Source organism: Sceloporus occidentalis, unplaced genomic scaffold (genome assembly GCF_023333645.1).
Source record: "Sceloporus occidentalis isolate IW3139 unplaced genomic scaffold, rSceOcc1.0.p SCAF_35, whole genome shotgun sequence".
Taxonomy (NCBI): Eukaryota; Metazoa; Chordata; class Lepidosauria; order Squamata; family Phrynosomatidae; genus Sceloporus; species Sceloporus occidentalis.
Genome location: NW_028317015.1, coordinates 6,594,403 through 6,618,265, shown reverse-complemented (window position 1 = coordinate 6,618,265; position 23,863 = coordinate 6,594,403). Strand labels below are relative to the sequence as shown.

At 41.5% G+C, this 23,863-nt stretch overlaps 1 protein-coding gene across 1 annotated transcript; it reads right to left on the bottom strand.

Moving 5' to 3' along the window:
* Positions 1-1,649: 1,649 nt before the first annotated feature.
* APOA5 (apolipoprotein A5) lies at positions 1,650-23,389 on the bottom strand. Its single transcript, XM_089487887.1, has 3 exons — positions 23,197-23,389; positions 2,926-3,025; positions 1,650-2,526 (listed from the first exon to the last, which is right to left on the bottom strand). The coding sequence occupies exons 1-3, from the start codon at positions 23,387-23,389 to the stop codon at positions 1,650-1,652; spliced, it is 1,170 nt and encodes a 389-aa protein (XP_089344013.1).
* Positions 23,390-23,863: the final 474 nt, after the last annotated feature.

Below are 23,863 nucleotides of genomic sequence, written 5' to 3'. Positions count from 1 at the left end.
TTTGTATAATTTTTATGCCTATGGCTTAACGGGTTTGGGGGTTGTGAACGGGGGCAGGAGGGTTATACTGGCTAGATGTTATGCTAGGGCAATGGGAAGTAAGGTTTTTTAATAATTTTTTTATTATCTTTTTTTATATATTTTTTTTTATTTTAATTTTTTTACATTTTTTTTTATTTTTTATATATTATTTTTACACAGTAATGGTTAGAGGTCCTCCTAGGACCTCCTGAACATGCCAGTGATGTCACAATGACATCACAGCCCACATTATAAAAAAATTTTGTATTATTTATATTAATATTTTAATGATTTATTTAATATTATTTTTAAATCACTAACCGTTTTTTTTTTTCCAGCTTTTCTGTTTCAGGCCGGGAGGGGGAGTGAGAGAGATGGTTTCTCACTCCCCTCCCCGCGATCCCCCTGCGCCGATCACACTGTGATCTCTATGCAGGTCCTCACAGACCTGCATAGAGATCGCAGCGTCTCTGTGCCTCATCGGAGGGCAGGATATCCCCGCAGCGGATATCCTGTCCTCCGATGACCTTCCGGGTTACGTCAGCAGTGACGTAACCCGGAAGGGAATGCCCGATCGCGCGTTTGCAACTGCGCGATCGCGCGATCGGGCACTTACAACCGTAACAGCTTACCGGCTTTCATGCCGGAAGCTGTTACGGGAGATCGGGCAGCAGAAAGCCGGCAATGCCGGCTTCTGCTGCCAGGGGGGAGCCCAGGCTGTCAAACGACAGCCTGGTCTCCCGTGCAGCGGCAGTAGGATTTACTTGTCATAATCAGATATGGCAATCTCTGGATATTTTTTTTTGTAATCAAAAAAGCATATGTAATCAAATTGTTCCTAGGGCCATTTTTAAATACATCATGGAGCACACTGATGATTTTCCGTAAGTATCCCTGGTTGTAGGGAAAATATTGTCACCCTAAAAAGGGATGGATCTAAAGATGGGGTTTGCCCTGTATCCTATTAAAGGTAGTATTGAATATGATCTGAATGGTATCTTATGTATCCTACATTCTTTTCTGTTTAATTAGCTTTTTTCACCAGATTCTATGAGAAGCATTAAGTACACATGAAAGAGTTATTATGTAGTACCCATTATACACATTCCAACTAAATATTATTAAAACAATAAAACAACTAAATATTATTAAAACAATTAACATATTTTAAATTTATATTGCAATGTTTTGAACAATAGCATGTCTCGGAAATGTAAAAAACCTTGACACATAGGCAAAAGTGTTTGTTATAAAAATGCTGCAATTATGACACAATTTCTGAAAGATTACCCTCGTACACATAAGTTATCTTAAATATTAGTTATACATTTTTTTTACATTTTTGGATTTATGTATATTAAGTATATTTTACCCTAAACATGGAAAGGGATGCAATATAATAAACACCTTCCTTTAAAAAGAAAGTTGAACTGTAAATAAACTACTGCTACTGCTACAAGTTTTAAATTAGAAAGCAAGTGACAATAGGCTTGTAAACAAATTGCAATAATAATTTTTGACCCTTTGTGTTAAAGCAACTGTTTCAGGGGCCTCCTGAAGTATTCCTTATTGCGAACAATGTTCATCTTTGCTGTGTCACAACCTTTCCTAAGTCTGTTTAATCCTCTCTAGTTCAGACTTTCGGATATGTCTTTCCACAAGGAGTCTAATTTCTCTTGCACATCTTCAACTGAACTGACACTGTCATGAAAATCCCAAGAAGCAGGGGACAGCTTGAGTTGAATTTCTTCTGCTTCCATATTAATCATGTGTGTAAAATCCTCAATCTGCCTCTGAGTGCTCCTATGAAATTCCTCCACTTCCCTCTGCACCTGAGCAGCCATTTCCTCCATGTAGGGTGCTACTGGTTCAACAACCTCTCCCTTAGGAAACCTTTCCTTTAGTTCTTTTGGGTAAGATACCAACTGTTCTTTCAGCACATCCAGATTCTTCTGGATCTTTTCATGAAGCTCCCTTGCATTCAGAGTTAGTTTCCGGGACAGCTCTTGTACTTGTTGGCTCAGTTGCTCCTGTGTGATCTGGGCGTGAGGTGCAAGGTTTCCATGTAACTCTTCTGCTGCATGATGGACCTCTGCAATGAGGCGCTCAGCCAGTGGGTACAAAACTTGCCTGACTCTTCCTGTGTTCAATGTAATTCGGTCATGGAGGCTTTCTGCCAAACCGTGTACTCTCCCAGTCTTCATATCCTCCTTGTACGGACCAAGCTGTGCATGGAGTTCTTGAGCTCCCCATCCTACCCGTTCTTTCAGCTCCTCCGTGTAAGGAAGTAGGCGTTTTCGTAGTTGTTCTAGATTACTGCTGATTCTTATGTGTGCTTCATCCATATATGGGTATAGTTTCCTACGAAGCTCCTGCAGCTCCTTGCGTATCAGTCGACGCAGCCCATCAGAGTCCTCATACAGTCGTTTCTGAAATCCACTCTTGAGGGGCCCTAGAAAATTACCTACATAACTAATACCATGCCGAAAACTGCTCTTAATGCCACTGTGAAAGAGAAGACATGGAAAAATGTATTTAGACATCATGCTTCGGTGCACATGACCCAATCCCTTAAAAGGTAGGAATGGCACTTAACTCAGTTTCCACTTGTGTAGGGGACATATTGTTGTGGCTAAATAGTAGCAGCACTCACACATGCCCACACTAGCATACTTTTTCCATTAGTTAAAACATTTTTAGTTCATGGTAGCACAAACCAAATATTTTCCCCTTTTGTTGTTGGGTTTTGGTACCCTGTTGTACTATCTGTATCTGAGTTTGCTAGCTTGTAATGGTGCCAGGGGGATTACAAAACAGTGGCACGAGGAGGATGATGCACTATTTTTACATTTTAGAAATTAATGTGAAACAACATTTTACATACTGTGTTCCTTTTACACTCACCTGAATTCTCCTCCTGCACTCTCCTGAAGATCCCATTCATCCTTCTCACTGGTTAGCTGACTAAAGTAATCCCAGAATCCACTGCGGTCAGCTTGGCAACCTGAGGGGTAAACCAGATTTTTGGGTTTTCAGTGGTGTCTCATAACAGATTGCCCCATTGCTACTAAAGAGTTTCTTGTGTGAGCTATGGTTTAATCTCTCCCTGCTTCCCGATTGTAAGATTTATAAAGATATTAAATGAGCAGCTGTTTATCTTAAACATGTTGTACAATTTTTTAGATGAATGTTCCCCTTTAATGACACCTAGGATCTCTGATTGGACTGTAGATTCCCTTTCTCCTCATTTCAATATATATATATGAACTCACCCGTCAGAGCAATGAATAACAGCATATAGCCCAATCTTGTTATTTGCATTCTGATGTTTTATGTGCCTGTAATAGGAAAATATGAATGAGTTCTGAGTATACACATCCATATTCTTGATAATGTTGATTATGGCTAATCCTCGTTATTTCCTAGGAAAATGAAGTCAGTATAAAAAATGTTCTATTTATGATATTTGACATCTCACAGATCAGAACAGTGATACTGAAAGGCCTACAGCAATGATGATGACTCTGTTTACATGATGGAAGCTGATACCTGGCAACTTTCCATTTATTTTGAACCAAAGACCCATTGTTCTTCCTCCATATTGGACCAGGGATGGTAAATGGGCCCCCATAAGCCTTAGTGGGTAGAATACAGAGACAGGGGGTAGGTAGAGCCAAACACCATTACTCATACACCAACAGATTAAATCACTGCTTGACAATCAGCTGTGATAACCCATATAATTGTCGGGTATATTCATAAGCTCTAGCAGCGTTAGAGTGAGCCCTCTGTCACTGGATTGAGTAATGAATCATCAGTGCAAATTCCTGCTAAAGGTCAGGGTACAAGCGCCGGCAAAGGTGCGATGTTTATTAACAAAGTATAATGTTCCCAAAAGAAACAGTATATTTAGTATAGGAATGTTGATGGGGCTTAATATCGTATTAAATAAAAGAAAACAACAATATGACTGTTCCTTTAGGGAAAAATGCATTTTTTTCAAATAATTGCTACATTTTCAGTCAGATTGGTCATCACTTCTACGAAGCTGTTTAGTCTTTAAATATATGGGGCTTTTAATAAATAATACCGGAAAATATTTTATAAAATTGCACAGTTAAAAATATATTTTAATTTTCTCTTAATAGTTATTTATAAGCAGAAGTAGCAATGCATAGTGATTTTACCAATATATCTGTAATATGTTTAAAATTGCCCATGTAGCAGTTTGTTTGCCAACTTACCTTTTATTAAATGAATCAGATATCAGATTTAAGACGCAGGAAACACATCAGTTTTCAGAGAGAAACACGCCACGTACTGTTTCTTCAGTTCTCTGACCACAGTCTCTAAGCAAATGCATCTGTTCAGAAGCTTCCAACACTTTTTAAAGGAAGCTGCAGGTCTTCAACCTGGTGATGTCACCATTGTGGGGTGGACTCAGTGTCCCTCGTAGTAATGCTGGCAGTGCACATGACCTTGTAGAAGACACACACTACCTTACAGGAGGGCCTATTTTGGGAAATGTTGAAACTTTACCACAAGGAGGCAGTGAATTAGCCTCACCTGTGCCACACAAAATATATATATATTTTTACATTTTATATTCTTGGCATTCTTTACAAGCAAAAAAAGGAGTGTTAGGGGAGAGGTATACTCTACAAAAAGGTCATTTTGATTAATGCGCAAACATAGATGTATAGTAGTAACATCTGCGGAAATATATTCTAAATTTCCAAGCCCTCTGGAACACCAATGCTATTAATACAACATCTGATGATACAGGGATACAATTTAGGATAAGGCAGAATGTCCCATGATATCAGACACAATGCCCATGGAAAGACAGGAATACCTACTGCCTGTGCATGGAGCTAGGTCACCAATCTGCATACCTGGGCACTTTTGGGCTCCGAGTACCCAGAGCCTACCCTTGCGGGACGCAGCCAGGACTGCCCACCGCGTTCCCGCTGACATTGCGGGAAACACCTCCATTTAAAGAGGAAATGGGCGGGGAGCGAAGCCTGTCAAGACCCCACGACCCGGAAGAGTTCCCAGGTATGCCAATCTGGCATGATCTTGCCAAAAAGTCTTGTAGGACACACACACTTACAAAGACTAAATCAAAAGCATACAGCCAGGAAAGTATAGTCAAGATAAGCCCTATGGTTTCTAGCGTCCTAGGTGAATTAAGTCAGTGGCACCCCCCCCCGCATGCATTTGCTTGCTAACACCGTTTAGGTTACCGATACGGTGAGGCTGCCCTATGGTGAGCCAAGCATAGGTCAAATTAAAAAAGTCACACATGTCCTAATAAATGTATGAACAGAAACAAATCATTTTACATGGGATGCGCCAGAATTTATAGCATTATTGGGCACCTTTCCCTCCACAGCTATATCTTTTGACATATATACCGTGACCCCTCTGGACTTTTACATATGTATGAACACCTTTAAAAGACACTAACTAGCTTTGGCCCTTTAAAATGTATAGTGATATCAGGCATAACCCATGCTTCTCCTACAAGATCCAAAGTTAGTGATAGAACCTAAAGAATGATAAATAAATCCCTCTGAATGTGATACAAGGGCTTAAAAATTAGTGCATTTGTATTCGGGCAAACATGAAAACAAACACGAAAGGTGCGTTTTCGTTGTTCAGCCCGAATACCCAACATACGAACATGGCGGCGGCAAAACGTATACGAAGATGAAGACACACAACATGAAGAATCTTCGTGTTCCTCTTTGTTTACTAATCTCCCTGGTCCCTTCCCCACCTAGCCTACCTTATCTATGCAGCATCGCAGGGGTTAACGGGAGCGGAAATCCGTAGGTTCGCCGTCAGGAGTTAAAGGGACGTGCGAGGGACTCTATTGGTTGCCTGCAGGGGCCTCCGCTGGCATCAACCAATTGTACAGACCTTTAACTCTTGGAGCGGAGAGACCAGTGTTGTCCCCCGGCCAAGTTGCAGCACCAAGATTTTTGAAGTCCGTACGAGCGACTCAATTGGTCACCGGCAGGGGGCTTGTCTGCCATCAACCAATAGAGTTGCTGGTGCAGACCTTTAACTCTTGGAGCGGGGAGACCAATGGTCTCCCCAGGCCAAGTTCCACGACAGGAGTTAAAGGGCCATGCGACCAACAGATTTCCGCTCTCGTTGACCCCTGCGATGCTGCGTAGAGAGTAGGAGCGGAAATCCGTAGGTTTTAACACTTTTAACTCTTGGAGCGGGGAGACAGGCCAAGTTCCCCATCAGGAGTTAAAGGGCCGTGCAAGCGACTCTATTGGTCGCCTGCAGGGGACTCCTCTGGCATCAACCAATTGGCAGGAGGCCCCTGCCGGCAACCAATAGAGTTGCTCGTACAGGCATTTAAAATCCTGGCGCCAAAGCTGCTGCGTAGTGCGTACCACGTTAACCCCGTATTAACCCCTTCAACAAAACGGCAAAAAAAACAAAGAAAAAAACGAACACAAAAGAATGTACACATATTAGCCCAACCGAACACAGGAACGGGCAAATATTCGTGGAATACGAAGATGCCCCCCCCCACGAAGACAAACACGAAGAGTTAACTGGCCAGCGCCCAAGTCTACTTAAAATGAAAATTAGTTTATTGGTATTGGAATAAGCAACCCCAGTGAGCAACACATAGGTATATCAACAGCTACATGTTTAACTGTATAAATATGAAAAGTTGAATGTGGATCTGTGTCTTTTTTCAGGTCTAATGAATGAAAGAACATCTTTGAAATAGCTTTCTTTAATTAACTATTGGCCATCTTTGGTCATTGAGTCAGTCAAAGATACAACTCTAAAGTAAGTAAGAGTTTTCCAAGGAGTTGTGGTTTCAATTCACTGTGTATTTTAAACAGCCCTCATTTGTCCCTGGTAAATGTCTCTGCAAGATGGGATGAGTTGCTCTGCTTAATGCATAATTCAGACAGTGAGATAGTGTTCAAGAATCTCCCGGTTTAAATATCCTTCACACAGGTCATCCGACCACTCTAGCAGCAGAAGGTCACAGGGGTTGGCCCTTCACGATGTAACAGAAAGTCAGTAAAAAAAAAAGTACATGCTTGTTTTCCCCTTAATGAAGAAACCCACTTGGCAACACAGACTTATCCAGATCTGCATGTTAAAATGTATAAATATGAAAAGGTTGAAGGCAAATTCATCTTTTTTCAAGCATAATGAATTCTAGAACAGCTTGAAGCCGTTGTCTTTGTGATAGATTTAGGTTCATGCCCTTTTTTTGCTGATTTGATGGGGACCACGCATAGAACACAAGGTAACAGGCATGTCTTGGCTGTAGTGTTGTATTGCTGGGTACAGAGTAACAACATACTCATTTGTGTACAAACAGCAGTATTTAGGGCAAAGTTGACAGCTTTCTGAGTTATCTGTTTTCATCCTGTCTAAGATGCAGTCTGTTAGATCAACAACAAAGTCCAATGGGCAACATGAAAGCTCCAACGACGCACTGAGTCCCAATCAAGTTTAAAGTCCACAGAACACCACTTCGTCATATATTACCAAACACCAAAATGCTGACATGAACTGGAAAGAAACGTATGTGTTTAACCCAGTGATTTCTTTTTGCAAGATGTGAATTGATTCAACATATCTTATTGTTTTCTTCTTCAAACGCAGTATAATTGTCATTATACAATGCTATGTCATTCCATAGGAAACTTTTGCAAGTGTGTCCTGGGCTACACCTAAAAAAAATTTTAAATCTAAAATGTAGAACAAAAATAAAACCAATAGCCAAAACTGAGTTTTTCCCTTGCCATTTATAGTGCCTTTAATGCCTCATCCCTAGGTACACTAAATCGGTGCCAGATTCAGACCTCAGAGCCCTTAGACAAATGGCTTTTGGGGACCCCTCCATATGTTTTATTTATTACTATATAATAAAAAGAAATCTACTTCCCATCCCAGCCTGTTTGACCTGGTGTCTCTTGTGGTCTAGACCTTTATTTTCGAGCACAAGTGTTTGCTCTGTGATCAGCCTCACTGGCCGCTTTATTAGGTACACCTTGCTAATAGCGGGTTGGACCCCCTTTTGACTTCAGAACTGCCTTCATTCTTTGTGGTATATTTTCTACAAGGTGCTGGAAACATTCCTCAGAGATTCTGATCCATATGGACATGATGGCATCACACATTTGCTGCAGATTTCTTGGCTGCACATCCGTGATGCAAATCTCCCGTTCCACCACATCCCAAAGGTGCTCTATTGGATTGAAATCTTGTGACTGTGGAGGCCATTGGAGTTCAGTGAACTTATTGTCGTGTTCAAGAAACCAGTTTGAGATAATGTGAGCTTTGTGATTTGCATTATCCTGCTGTAAGTAGCCGTCAGAAGATGGGTACACTGTGGTCAGAAGCAATACTCAGGTAGGCTGTCGTGTTTAAACGATTCTCAATTGATAATAAGAGGCCCAAAGTGTGCCAAGAAAATGTCCCCCCCCCACCACCATTACACCACCACTAGCCTGAACCGTTGATACAAGGCAGGATGGATCCATGCTTTCATGTTGTTTACACCACATTCTGACCCTGCCATCTGAATATTGCAGCTGGAATCAAGACTTATAAGACCAGGCAACTTTCTTCTAGTATTCCATTGCCCAATTTTGGTAAACCTGTGTGAATTGTAGCCTCAGTTTCCTGTTCTTAGCTGACAGGAGTGGCACCCAGTGTGGTCTTCTGCTTCAAGGTTCAACGTGCGTTCAGAGGTTGGTATTCTGCAACAAGTGGTTATTTGTGTTAATGTTGCCTTTCTGTCACCTCGAACCAGTCTGCCCATTCTCCTCAACAAGGCATTTTCATCCACACAACTGCCGCTCACTGGATATTTTTTTCTCTTTTTCTGACCATTCTCTGTAAACCCTAGAGATGGTTGTGCATAAAGCAGTTTCTGAAATACTCAGACCCGCCCGTCTGGCACCAACAACCATGCCACGCTCAAAGTCACTTAAATCCCCTTTCTTCCCCATTCTGATGCTTGGTTTGAATTTGGTTTGAACTTCAGCAAGTTGTCTTGACTACATGCCTAAATGCATTGGGTTGCTGCCATGTGATTGGCTGATTAGTTATGTGTGTTAACAAGAAATTGAACAGGAGTATCTAATAAAGGAACCAGTGAGTGTATATCAGTGCTCTCTCTCTGTACATAGCAAGAAATTTAGAAAGTTTAAGATGAAGAAATTGGGATAAACTAAATTAACTTCTAGGTTATGGAGTCCTTTGATCTTCTGACCCTCTAAATAAATGACTATATTGTTTATTGTATAATTTGGCACTAAATAAAAATGTATACACATAAAACATTTGTGAGTTGTTAAAGTATTACTTTAGGTTAAGTAGTATACTAATGGTATTAGTTATAACCTTACACAAGATAAAGCATTCTCCTGTAACCACCACCATAGTGGTAATTTCCATGCTAACTGTTGGCCCAAAAAAAGCAGTGGCCCGTAGTATTATTTTCTAGACGAGAAGATAACCCTTATTACTGCATGTAATTTTTATGTTTCCAACAACAAAGTTAATTAGTGGCACATCTTGTATTGGTTTTCATACTTGACTACGATAAACTCTAGGACATGATCACCTAAAAGGAACATTTTCTGTTGTGATTAACTAAAACTCACAGGACCCATAGATAAAATCTTGTTAGACTCATTAGCAAAAAAAAAATAAAATATATATATATATATATATATATATATATATATATATATCGGCCTCTCCTGCATGCACTTCTATCAATTTAACTATGTGCAGTTTCATGCACATCATATGTTGTTGTCCCTCACTCCTTAAATTATATACATTGAGAACTTTACTCTATATTTCCTAGCAATGTTATCGCAAATATATGAACTTGTTTATTTTGAACTAGCAATAACAATACTCAATTTACGTAATTACTAGATAGACAGATCTCTACAACTGTACTTTCTTTTACTACTTATGTAGATTACATTGCAAATGTTCTTTTTTAGTATCTGGGGAATCAGGCAAGACGTGAGTTTCCCCATGTTGAATACATGTTATATGCAGTGTGGAACAGGCCGTGTCAGTTTTGGTTTCAATGCATCCCAAAAACAAGACTGTTCTAAGATGTTTTCAGTGAAAGCACCACCATATCTTTCAATATAGTTCCTCCAGAAAATGTTTAGATGTTTAGATGTTATAGATCCCACTTCTAAATACCTGGAACTGCCATGGTAATTCCTGGGAACTTTCTGGCTACGACTACTCAGAGCCCACCCTTGCAGGATGTGAGTAGGAAGTCTTGCTGATGCCGCGGGACACACACTATTGTTGAATGGAGAGTGGGACATGCTGTAACGCCCCTTCCATGACCTGCAGTTTTCTGTAGGGACTCAGCGCTTCACCCGGTGTCTCCAGGCGAAACCCAGAGAGTTCCCAGGTATGATCATGCTATTAGTAATACTTATAATAATTATTGTTACATTTTGTTTAACTACATGTCAAGTCTCAGAGGAGGTTCAGTATCTTACATGAACTTGGTAGTTTGCTAAGAAGTGTGGACTCAATCAGTGGCCTCCCTCCCTAATTAAAACGCCGTCCTTTTTTTTTTGCTGCGGGGGAGAGGGGCGCCAATCGGTCGCTCATGAATAGGTTTTCAGCAACCGTTAGATACCCCTCACTCTCCTCCGTGAGGCCTCTAGCTTGGTCATGGTGCCAGCATTTCATGCTGAGTGAGGGAATATGACGTCATATATTGGAGTGAAGCAGTGAAGCAGCGTGCACTGCAGCAGGGCAGCGAGACAGAGGCCTTGCGATCCCACCACAAGACTTCCGCAAGGTAAGTGAACTACAAAGGGGGAGAGGGAGAGGGTAGATAGTGAGAAGGGTGAAAGGGGGTAGATAGTGAGAAGGGGATAGATAGAAGGGAAAGAGGGGGCACATAGTGAGAAGGTAAGAGGGGGTAGCTAGTGAGAAGGGTGGGAGAGGGGTAGATAGTGAGAAGGGGAAGAGGGGGTAGATAGTGAGAAGGGGAGAGGGGGTAGCTAGTGAGTGGGGGTCGATAGTGAATAACGGGGGAGGGGTAGATAGTGAGAAAGGGGGAGAGGGGGTAGATAGTGAGAAAGGGGGGTAGTAGCTCACACACCCCTGTTTCTCACTATATATATATACACACCTGTGTGTAATCTCATGCGCTTCATAGTGTGTCCCTGAATGGCAGAAATAAAATGTGGTCACCCTAGTTTACACATCTTTTAATGACTGTAAAATGAAGGCCAAAAAAAGTAGATTAAGAAAATTATAGCCTCATGGAGAGAGAGTTGACTAATTGTTATGTTGTGGTATGATATGAATACAGTTTGTGATTAATTAATGAGATTTGGCACCAATTGGAACCTCCTCAGGCTTTCATGTGTTGCGTGGTTTGCTGATTCTATCTGTTTCCTCCCATCACTGTTCATCAAGACTCACTCCTGAGTGAAGAATGAGTAAGAAATGCTCAGCTCAATTTCTTGGGGGGGTCTGTATCTAAAATGGTCAGTCTAAATCCTTTCTTCTTCATGTGAGACATCCTGTGTACATGGTGAGCAAAACACATACATATGGTATGTAAGTAAGACACCATGTGTAAAGAATTAACCTTCCCCAAAAAGGGTAATTTTGGCCTTTAGTTCCCATTGATAGAGAAGCTGAGGTCCTTAATACTTCAGATGTGATGCTAGAATATTGCAAGCTAGACTCCTGTTGAAAAAGCTGGAGCTGAAGAGTAAGCAGCCCAACTGGCAAATGAGTCAAGAAATATCCATACTTACTTTATTACATAAAAACAGAGAGTGATAGGAGTTTTGCTATGTATCAGTAGGGTACCTAGCGGGGGGCGGTCCGCACCGGGTGCCGCTCATCAGGGGGGTGCCAACTTGCCGGCACCCGGCACCCCTCCAGAGACGGACAGTAATGTCCGCCGCTGGAGGAGCAGGCTCGCGAGGGAGGGAGCGGTATCTGAGGTTTTTAACAGACCCCTGGCTCCCTCGAGTGATTTTAAACCGGTTCAAGGATCTCCCTTGAACCCGGCTTAAAATCACTCAAGGGAGACGGAGGTCTGTTAAAGACCTCCGATACCGCTCCCTTGCGATCCGCGCGGCAACAGCTGCTGTGCGCCAGGGTTTGATGTCAGATCCCGGCGCACAACACTGAAGCCGCGCTGTCCGTGCTCTCTGAACTGGAAGAAGACAGAAGAACTGAAGAAGAGGAGGAAAAGGAGCTGTAAGGAGAAAAGAGGAAAGGTAGGAAAGCATGAGAGTGACAGTGAGAGTGGATTAGTGTATGTGTGGATTAGTATATGTGTGGATTGCTATATGTGTGAATTGGTATGTGTGTGGATTGGTATGTGTGTGGATTGGTATATGTGTGGATTAGTATATGTGTGGATTAGTATATGTGTGGATTGGTGTGTGTGTGGATTGGTGTGTGTGTGGATTGGTATATGTGTGTATTGGTATGTGTGTGAGAGTGATGGGTGTTATGCTGTACCATTTCCAATCTATTTTTCATTATATAATTATGCTCTAAAGTACATCATAACTCCCATCACTCTATACTGTTCCATACAGTGGCAGAGCTGGGAGACAGAGGCCTTGCACCCCCACCACAGGACTCCTGAAAGGTAAGTGAACTTCAAAGAGGGAGAGGGTAGATAGTTAGGAGGGGGTAGATAGGGAGAAGGGAGTGAGACGGGGGATAGGGGGTAGCTAAGGAGAAGGGAGTGAGAAGGGGTAGATAGGACAATCATACTTCTATCATGCCAAGTCTGCGAGTACATCCTGGAATCTGGGTATGCCTGGGCATGATAGGAATGTGATTGCTGTTAACAATCATATATATATATATATATATATATATATATAATATAGTTATTTAATTGTTTTGTCCTATTTTGGTGTGTTACTTACTTTAAATAAAAGTGTTAGATTTTTTTTATGGTGTGGGGGGGTCATATTCGGTTTCGGCCAGGTTAATGCTGCATTTTCGGTTTCAGTCCAGAATTAGTTTCGGTGCATCCCTAAGCCAGACAATGAAGTGGTAGGCCTACACCACATCAATGTTTGGCTTAGTATATAGTAATAGGAGTTATGCTGCACTATTGTCAATGTCTGGCTCAATGTATAGTGATAGGGATTACGCTGTACCACCGTCAATGTGTGCCTCAGTATATAGTGATAGGTGTTATGCTGTACAACCGTCAATGTCTGCCACAGTATATAGTGATAGGTGTTATTCTGTACCACCGTCAATTTCTGCCTCAGGATATAGTGATAAGTGTTATGCTCTACCACCGTCAATGTCTGCCTCAGTATATAATGTTAACAGTAATGCTGTACCACCTTCAGTGTCTGCGCCGGTATATAACGGTAGAAGCTATGCAGTTTTAAAGTGTGTCTGTGGGGGGTGCCACATATAGGATCTGCCCCAGGTGCCAAATACTCTAGGTACGCCCCTGCTATGTATATTCAGTTTGGCAAATAAACATTGAAAATCATCTATTTTTCAGACTGCTAAGAAATATTTAATGGGTTAAACTAACTGGATGAGACATGTTAGAACTAGAGTCCATGGGTTTAGATGTTACATAAGGAAGTTTTGCTTATCGAGAGGGTATAAAAGGAACAGCTTCCTTGTTGTAGAGACTATAGAGAAATATGTATGTGTATAGCAGTGTGCAACTGTGTCTCTGCAACTGAGTAAATTGTATCCATACATGCAAAGGGGACATATTAAAAGGAATGATAAAATGGAATGCCTGTATACTATAATGGGGAGGAATGCCCATAGACTATTATGCAGAGGAATGCCCATAAACTATACTGGAAGAAAGAATAAAATTAAATAAAAACTTAAGATATATCATATAGATCTTTGGCATACACTCCCCTAGTACAGACACAGGTTATAAGACTCAGATTAAATAGAAATAAAGTTGTATTCTAGGGAATAACAGGTGAATGACAGTATTGAGTGATATAATGACAAAAACACTCTGACATATCATATAGATATTCGGGGCACACATACTTCCCTAGTACAGTCATGGGTTCCAAAAGTCATATTAAGTGGGATTAAAGCCACTGTTGTAGGAAGTGACAGGCATCTTTTTATATACATATATATATATTGGTTTAGTTTTTTCTGTTGCATGGTTTAGTGGTGGAACTTATTAGTCCCCCCCCCCCCAGTTTTGACTGTGGTATCTTATATGCCCCCTATATATTGCTTCTACAGTCGCCGTTGGTACTGTTCCAACTCCCACGCAGCCAGGGCATGAATTTACCTTATGTACATATTGGAATTGATGTCACAAAAGTACTTTATTTAAATTATTTTTTTATGTAAATTATTAACACATTTACATACACTGTAGCATACCTCCCAACATTTCAAAATGTGAAAGAGGGACACTTTTTTTTTTTATCTCGCGGAACTCCCCAATCCAAGTAATTGCAGTTTAAGATTTCCCGCTTGCATCGCCACTTAAAACACGCTTCATTTTGTCATTCATATTAAAAATAACCAACACATTGAATTGAATTCCCCATACTACTTCCATGATGCTGGCTGAGCGTCATGGGAAGTGAAGCAACAGTAAAGCTGCAGATGCTAGCTGTGAACTAAAATGCCTATGATTCTCAAGCAGCCAGGTGTCCATCATAATGCTGGCTGAGCATCATTGGAAGAGTAGTCCACAGCAGCAGAGATTTTTTTTTTATTAAAAAAGTTTAATGTTAGCCTCCCTCCCAGGACCGCTACACACTGCCTTTACACACACCTGCCCATACACACTACACCCATTACACACACATATACATGTACACTGCCCTTACACGCACACATATACATGGACACTGCCCTTACACACACACACACACATACATGTACACTGCCCTTACACACACACACATATATACATGTACACTGCCCTAGAGGCAGAGTGGCATATAGGGGGTTAAAATGCATTTCTGGAGGCAGAGTGTCATAAAGGGGGTTGAAAGGCATATCATGGGGCACTCTGCCTCCAGAAAAGCCTTAAGCCCCCCATATAACACTCCCCCAACCCCCCGACTTACCACTGCTTCTGACTCCCTGGTGTCTGGTGGGGGCAGCGGGTGGAGGCCAGCGTTCATGAAATTAAAGGGGCTGGCATGCACGCATCGCCCATTGGCCATGCCTCAGCACTTCGTCCCACATCTTGGCGCGGTGCATGCACGCCAGCCCCTTTAATTTAATTTCATCGCAGCCACTCCTACATATTCTTGCATTTCATTATGATTCTGAGAGGTGCACTAATGCTCTTGCTAGCATTAGGTAACCAATTTTTCAGGGACCCATATGGCAAATCCGAATACATACCATATATATGGACACCTGATCATCACATCTACATGAACTTGTTGTTCTATAAATTGCTTATCCTCTCTTGAAGAAAGCATAACAGCTTCTACTCATCTGGCATTCCAGAGTGTTTCTGTGGGAATTTTTACCCATTCATCCAGTAGGGCATTTGTGAGGTCAGGCACCGATGTTGGATTAGAAGGCCTGGTTCGCAATCTCTGTTCCGGTTTATGCCAAAGGTGTTTGATGGGGTTGAGGTCAGGGCTCTGTGTGGCTGTTGAAGTTCTTCTACACCAAACTCATCCAACCATGTCTTTATGGACTTTGCTTTGTGCACTGGGGCACAGTCAAAGGACCTTCCTCAAACTGTTCAAAAAGTATGGTAGTGATTGTTGGTGAAGCTAGCACTTTATATCTGGGAAAGCACTCTGCAAATTTTTTTTCCTGTTACTGACATATATTTAAAGTACTGTGACATATACCTCACATGGTCATGGAGCATTTAAAATCTAGCACCAATCGTTGCTTTGAGGGGAGTTACCATGGAAGCCTACAAAAAAGGCTGCTTTCTGCTATAACTCCGTTTAAAGAAAGGTTTCCAATGTTTCCTCAGTTATACTTCATAGCTTAATGATAATTTTAGGGCTGCTGCCATCATGTGGTTAACAGTAATATTTTCATTTATATAATCGTCCCAGTTATTTACAGGCAGGTCAGCTGGAGAATATAAGAAGGGATACATGTTTGAGATCTTCAGTATATTTGAAGTTATGATTTCACAATTTGGAAGCTCTGTAAGAGAAGGAGGTCTGGTCTGCTCTCTTATAACAATGTGGAGGATTGCTTTCCAGACAAGTAATAGTAAACTAGGCAAGGAAGGTGAAGGGTATCAGCATATGACAATGAATGGTACAGGACAGGTTAAAGGATCTTAACCTATATAGCCTGGAAGAAAGACGTGACAGGGGGGATATGATAGAAACATTTAACCCCTTCGCGACCTTTGCCGGTTCAGGACCGTCATGACATGAAGGTCACTAAATGACCTTTGACGGTCCTGAACCGTCAAAAAATTAAATAAGCTTAGAAAGTGATCACTTTCTTCGCTTAAACTGCGTTACTGTAATGCCTCGACGTCGAGGCATTCAGTAACGCCGAGATCGGCATCGGAGGCCATGTCTGGCCCCTCCCCGGGGCGTCAACAGCCGCCATACATTGTATGGAGGCGGACGCCCGTTTTAAAAGCGTTTAAAATCAGGAGGCATCCAGCGACACCAAACACTTACCTTTGGATGGGCTCCGGAGAGCGGTCACAGCTGCAGCTGCCGGTGATCTTCGCCATCAACAAGATGGCGGCGGCCCGGGAAAAAAAACTATAAAGAAGAAAGAGTTCGCTAGATGGTCTCCAGACCCTCTAGAGAACTCTGGCTCCACTTGCAGATTGAATACAGGTACTGCATTCAACCAAGCAAGTCAATGGAACCCAGCTTTCTAATCACTATGTGATTAGTAAAATATTAAAAAAAAATAAAAAATAAAAATGTGCTAACATTTAAAAATAATTATGCAGTGATGTCACTTGATGAACCATCCAGTACCAGCAAAATGTGTAAAAAAAATATAAAAAAAGTATTAAAAAAATAAAATAAAATAAAAAAATAAAGTTTATTATTTTGAGCAAGTGCTAAAATTTCTCAAAAATCTCAACAAAGAGTTAAAATAAAAGCACTTCAAATACCCAAGAGGTGTCTAATATATAAAAAAAATGGCTGATGGGGTAAATTGGAGTGGCCGAGCTCAAAGATAGGGCATAGGTACAGACTGACCAAAATGGAGAAAAAAAGCGCACTTCCCAAATGTGGCATTTTAAATCTCAAACAACCTACAAACCCATGCATGTCGGGTATCACTGCACTCAGGAGATGTTCCTGAACACACATTGGGGTGTTGTTTGCAGTGGCGTCGGCAGGGGGGGGCCAGAGGGGGCCATGGCCCCCCCTACATCATGCTGTGCCCCCCGGTGTGCCCCCCCAATTGAAACGCCGTCTTTTTTTTTTTTTTTGATAGACCCGGAGGAGAGAGTGAGAGGCGCCGAGCGGTTGCTGAGGAATAAGTTCTCAGCAACCGTTCGGCGCCTCTCACTCTTCTCCGCGACCGCGAGGCCTCTTCCTGGTTCGCAGTGCCGGCATTTCAAGCCGAGCGCCGGTATATGTCGTCATATCCGGCGCCCAGCAGTGAAGCCGGCAGAACCAGGGATACAGAGACCTCGCGATCTCACCGCTGGACAAGCCCAAGGTAAGTGAACTTCAAAGGGGGGGTTAGAAAGTTAGGAGGGGGTTAGAGAGTCAGAAGAGGTAGATAGGAAGTGAGAAGGGGTAGATAAGGATAGATTGGGAGGGAGAGGTCTAACGTGTGTGTGTGTGTGTGTATATATATATATATATATATATATATTAGTGTATATGTACTGTTTTATAATTGGCCCCCCTAGTTTGGTCCCTGGCCCCCCATGTGCCCCCCCTAAATATGAAACCTGGAGACGCCACTGGTTGTTTGACAGTGACATATACCAGAACCTGTATATCTATAACTAAAGTACAATTTGTGTGAAAAAAAAAATAAAAAAAATTACTATTACAAAGTTTAGTTCTATAATTGGTGCATGGAAAGGGTTAAAATAACAGCATTTGGAATACCCTGGGGTGTCTAGTTTTCAAAAATATATGGTTTGAATGGGTTAAATTGAGTTAACCCACTTCAAAGATATTCCAAAGAGGAGATGGAGGCAGAATGACCACCTGGATTACGCATGCCCCCAAAGTAGCCTTTTACCAGCCAAACAATCTGACAAACCCATGCATGTGGGGTATCGCTGTACTCAGGAGATGTTCCTGAACACATATTGGGGGGTTGTTTGACAGTGACATATACCAGGACCTGTATATCTATAACTAAAGTACAATTTGTGTGGAAAAATAAATAAAAAAAGTACAATTACAAAGTTTGACAAAGTGTAGTTCTATAATTGGTGCATGGAAAGGGTTAAAATAACAGCATCTGGAATACCCTGGGGTGTCTAGTTTTCAAAAGTAGATGGTTTGAATGGGTTAAATTGAGTTAACCGGCTTCAAAGATATTCCAAAGAGGAGATGGAGGCAGACTGACCAGATTTGTTAAAAAAGATTTGGAAATCATAAAACGCTGCTTGTACTTATTGCCCTATAACTTACAAAAAACAGCAAAAAACATAAAAACATTGGGTATTTCTAAACTCAGGACAAGTAGTAGAATCTATTTAGCTAGTTTTTTTACTTGCTTTTTTAGGTGAGTAAAAGATTTTTCAAATAAAAGTCATAAAATTTGGTTTTTTCACCATGTTTTTTTTTATAGTAAATAAGATGATACGATCAAAATAATGGTAACTGAAGAAAGCCCATCTTGTCCTGAAAAAAACAATATATAACTTATGTGGGTACACTAAATGGGTGAGGAGAAAATTACAGCTGAACACAAGCACCACAAAAGTATTAAAACAGCCTCGGTCCCACAGGGTACAAAACGAAAAATGAGCCCGGTCCTTAAGGGGTTAAATACTTAAAGGGAATCAACAAGGTAAAGGAAGATAGTTTATTTAAAAGGAGAAATACTACCACAACAAGAGGACATAGCCATAAGCTAGAGGGGCAAAGGTTTAATGGTAACATCAGAAAATATTACTTTACGGAAAGGGTAGTGGACGCATGGAATAGACTTCCAGCAGAAGTGGTAGATGTAAATACAGTAAAGGCATTTAAGCAAGCATGGGATAGGCATAAGGCCAAGCTAGATATAGGATAAGGGCAGGTACTAAAGGAAAGTACTCAGAGGTTGGGCAGACTGGATGGGCCTACTGGTTCTTATCTGCCGTCACTTTCTATGTTTCTATGATGAGTTCGTAAAGATAGATTAGTGGTGCAGATTAGTGATGGGAAGTTCGGATCATTAAAGTGAATCGGATCATTTCGATTCGTTCACTGAAATGATCCAATTCATGATCCGGATCTTCGGATCACTCAGTGTGCCTGCACGGACTTACTGTTTTCCAGTAACTCCGTGCAGGCACACTAACGATTGGCCCCGCCCCTTTCATTATGAATCCTCCCCCCTGCCTCCAGTGATGTCAATGAAGGCAGAGAGTCGTTCAAAGATTCGGATCTTACAGTGATCCGGATCACTGTAAGATCCGGATCATTGTAAGATCCGGATCTTTGAACGACTCTCTGCCTTCATTGGCATTCTAATCATTCAGAGAATGTCACCATACTGTTATAAATAATACATTAATAATCACTGCCCCCAGGATTTACATTCCCCTTTACCTGCAACTGCACCTTAAGCTAACTTTATTAAATTAATTAAATTAACCCTCACCATTAAATTAACCCTAAACACCCCATCAACCATGTCTGCCCCTAAAATTAACCCTTAACACCCCATCAACCATGACTGCCCCTAAAATTAACCCTTAACACCCCATTAACCATAACTGCCCCCAAATTAACCCTAAACACCTCATTAAGCATAACTGCCCCTAAATTAACACTAAAGACCCCATTAAGCATAACTACCCCCAAATTAACCCTAAACACCTCATTAAGCATAACTGCCCCTAAATTAACACTAAAGACCCCATTAAGCATAACTACCCCCAAATTAACCCTAAACACCTCATTAAGCATAACTGCCCCTAAATTAACACTAAAGACCCCATTAAGCATAACTGCCCCCAAATTAACCCTAAACACCTCATTAAACATAACTGCCCCTAAATTAACACTAAAGACCCCATAAAGCATAGCTGCCCCTAAATTATCCCTAAACACCCCATTAAGCATAACTGCCCCCAAATTAACACTAAAGACCCCATCAACCATACCAATTTATTAGGTAATTTATCTGGAGTACATGCAATTAATTTAGGGGCAGTTATGGTTAATGGAGTATTTAGGGTTAATTTCAGGGGCCGTTATGGTTAATGGGGTCTTTAGGGTTAATTTCAGGGGCCGTTATGGTTAATGGGATCTTTACGGTTAATTTCAGGGGCAGTTATGGTTGATGGGGTTTAAGGGTTAATTTTATGCTGATGACTGAGGGTTAATTTAATTAATTTAATAAAGTTAACTGTAGGTGCAGTTATAGGTAAAGGGGGGCAAACTCAGGGGAATCTAAATCCTGGGGGCAGTGTGAACATTATTAATGTATTTATTTATAAAAGTATGGTATCAGTAATATTCTCTGAATGATTCGAATCTCTGTAAGATTCTGATCCTTGTAAGATCTGGATCCCTGTAAGATCCGGATCCCTGTAAGATTCGAATCATTTGAATCTTCGGATCATTCGACTCTTCGGATCATTCGACTCTTCGGATCATTCGACTCTTTGAACGACTCTCTGACTCTATGAGTCATCGTTCCTGTGTGAATTAATGAGCTGTAACCTGACCCCAGAGTCTGTGTCTGAGTGCTCTGCAGATGACTCACAGCTCTAGGATCAGGTTACAGCTGCATGATTCACAGACTGAACCGCTACAAATGAATCGTTCAGTCTAGTGAACCGATTCATCCGGATCACTAAAAAGAACCGGATCAAATGAACGATTCGTTCATGATCCGGACATCACTAGTGCAGATGCTATGACTAAATAGTCAGTAACTGGCATTAGAATCTGCTTTAAAATAAGTTTTCTCACTAAGATATTAAAGCAATACTTTCTCCCTGAGTTTAGTTGATGTTTTATCGATATAAAGACTAAATACATGGTTGGGATCTAGCCACATACAAAAGTGCTAAGAACTGGGGCCAATGTATAATTTGAATTGTTTTGATATTCATCTTAGAGTGATTTAGTTGAAATATTTTTTTACAATTGCCATTGGTGTCATGTCCGTCCTCAGATGTATTTAGGGTTGCCCCCTTTCCTATATATGCGTGACATCACAGAAACAAAATGTGCACCTACCTTCACCCCCAAAAAAAATATTTCCTGCCATAGAAACATAATGTGCACCTACCTTAGTTTACTTTTATCAGTGCAGGCAGGAGTAGGGACTTTTCCTCAGAGTCCACGAGCTGCGAGGCAACGAGCTTGCACAGGCCGGCTGGTCTGCGGATTCTGCCAGACTCCAGAGCGCTGGGGGAAGTGACGTCATGAAAGTAAACATCACTTCCCCCCAGCGCTCAGCATCCGCCAATCACGCCGTCGCGGCACGTACCCAAGGCTGGATTAAGAGCATCATCGGCCTGGTGCTGAGGATTTTGGTGGGCCTTTTTTAATGGAAATAAAAAACAAAGGACAGACAGAATCTTAACTCCTCGGCTCCTCAAGGGGCATTTGTCCTTTTTTGTCCTGCGTTAAAGACGACTCTGGCGGGAAGGCAGGACTGGGAATGAAAAGCAGCCCTGGAAATATTTGGACACCAGCCCCATGTATTGTATCACGTGGTCGAGCTCCTTTACGATAACAGAATACCGCATTATTATTAAAATCCCAGGAACCAAAAGTACCTGGGAATTGACAGAATCTTAACTCCTCGGTATCCATGTGTACTGGATAAAGATGACATCAGAGCTCGGCAGATGTATGAGATAGAATTTTATGTGATGGGATTGGGAGTACATCCATATACTAAAAAACGTCATGATACACCTGAAGCCACAATTTAGTGCCACTAATCCTTTTCAATAAAATATGCAGATTGAAATAGAGTAAATAACACAAAACCTTAACTTTTCCTCTAACTGATTTCTGGGCCTAGAAGTGACTACAAATTCAGGAGCGCATTTAATCTCTGGATAAGTAAAAATTAAATAGTTCTACTTATTCCTACAGTAAGTAAAGTGCCAGGAAAGAGATGATCAAACACACACAACAGGACAGGCTCTGCCACTATGACTCCCAAACACACACACCAGGACAGGCTCTGCCACACCAACACCCAAACACATACACCAGGAGAGGCTCTGTCACACCCACACCGAGACACACACCAGGACAGGCTCTGCCACACAGATGCCCGGACACACACACCAGGACAGGCTCTGCCACACCGACACCCAAACACACACACCAGGACAGGCTCTGTCACACCGGCACCCAGACACACACACCCCAGGACAGGCTCTGTCACAATGACACCCAGACATACACACACACACACCAGGACAGGCTCTGCCACATTGACACCCAAACACACACACTGAAGCATAAAAAATATATTTTCTACACTGCTTTGTCAACAACCTTGTGTTTTGCCCCCCTTTGTGCATTTATGCCCCCACACCCTTGTGTATTGATTTACGGCATGTCAGCAACACGATTAAGCTTAGGAAGCTATTGCTGATCGCTTCCTTAGTACGGGCTTTGTCGTGAGTGGGTTAATATAATGATTTGATATTGGGAGTTATGCTGTACCATTGTCAGTGTCTGGCTCAGTATATGGTGATAGGGGTTATGCTGTACCACACTCAGTGGCAAATTCTGAATAAATCATTGGGTTTGGAGAATTTTCTTTTTCCATGATTTTTACACTCTCTGCAGTTTGAATATGATGAGTTTCCCTGTTATTTATTTATCTTCTTTGCTTAACATGACCTCTGTAAAAAAAATAAAAAAAAATAGTGGGGGCGGGGCACATTTCTGTTCTTTTCTCAGGTGCTAAAAACTAAAGCTAAAAGAACTGACTACGGCTTTGCTCCTCTCACTCTGCGGCTTCTTTAAAATCAGAGCCCTGGATGCCACTGACACATTCGATGTAATGCTGTTTTTGGGGTAAAGGTGTCACTGATGACCTGTTTGGGCTCAAAAATGCCACTGACAAGCTGTTGGGGGACAAAGATGGCACTGACAAGCTGTGGATGGCACTGGTAAGTGTAGATGGCACTGGTAAGTTTTTTTGGGTGCAAAGATGATATTGGTAAGTTGGTTCGGGCAAACATAGCACTTACAAGCTCTTGACATGTTACATGGTGAAGTCAGGGGCCTAAAGAGGTGGAGTGATCAACATAGAAAATGGGTGTAGTTAGAGGGGTTAAGAGGAGGAGGTAACAATATAGCCACACCCAGCTACGGGTGTCAAAAACCTTTCACCCAGGCATCAGTGACCCTGGGCTCGAACCCGCATGCATGAATCTAAGACAAGTCTTTACATCAGGAAAATGCACAGAATAGATCGTCTGAATTATTCTTACCTACTCTCAAATTCTATGTTTCTACTTGTAAGGTATGTGTGTACAAGAAGCCAGGCCAAAACAGTGTAGTACAAAAAGTAATAGACTCCATCTTACAGGAATAGTTAAGAGTTTTAAGTTTAGTACATTCTGGAAATGTAAGAATTTTAAAATTAAAAAACAAACTATAAACTCCAGTTGACTCCAGAATAAACTAAAATGTTGACTACATAATGATTAACA

What these genes read in the sequence shown, in the direction of transcription:
- APOA5 (XM_089487887.1), bottom strand. Translation starts at nt 23,389, where the DNA reads ATGTTTGCCCGAACCAACTTACCAATATCATCTTTGCACCCAAAAAAA. An exon ending in AACAGCATTACATCGAATGT is followed by an intron (nt 3,026 to 23,196) that starts GTCAGTGGCATC and finishes TTTACCCCTCAG; the next exon opens with GTTGCCAAGCTGACCGCAGT. An exon ending in AGTGCAGGAGGAGAATTCAG is followed by an intron (nt 2,527 to 2,925) that starts GTGAGTGTAAAA and finishes TCTCTTTCACAG; the next exon opens with TGGCATTAAGAGCAGTTTTC.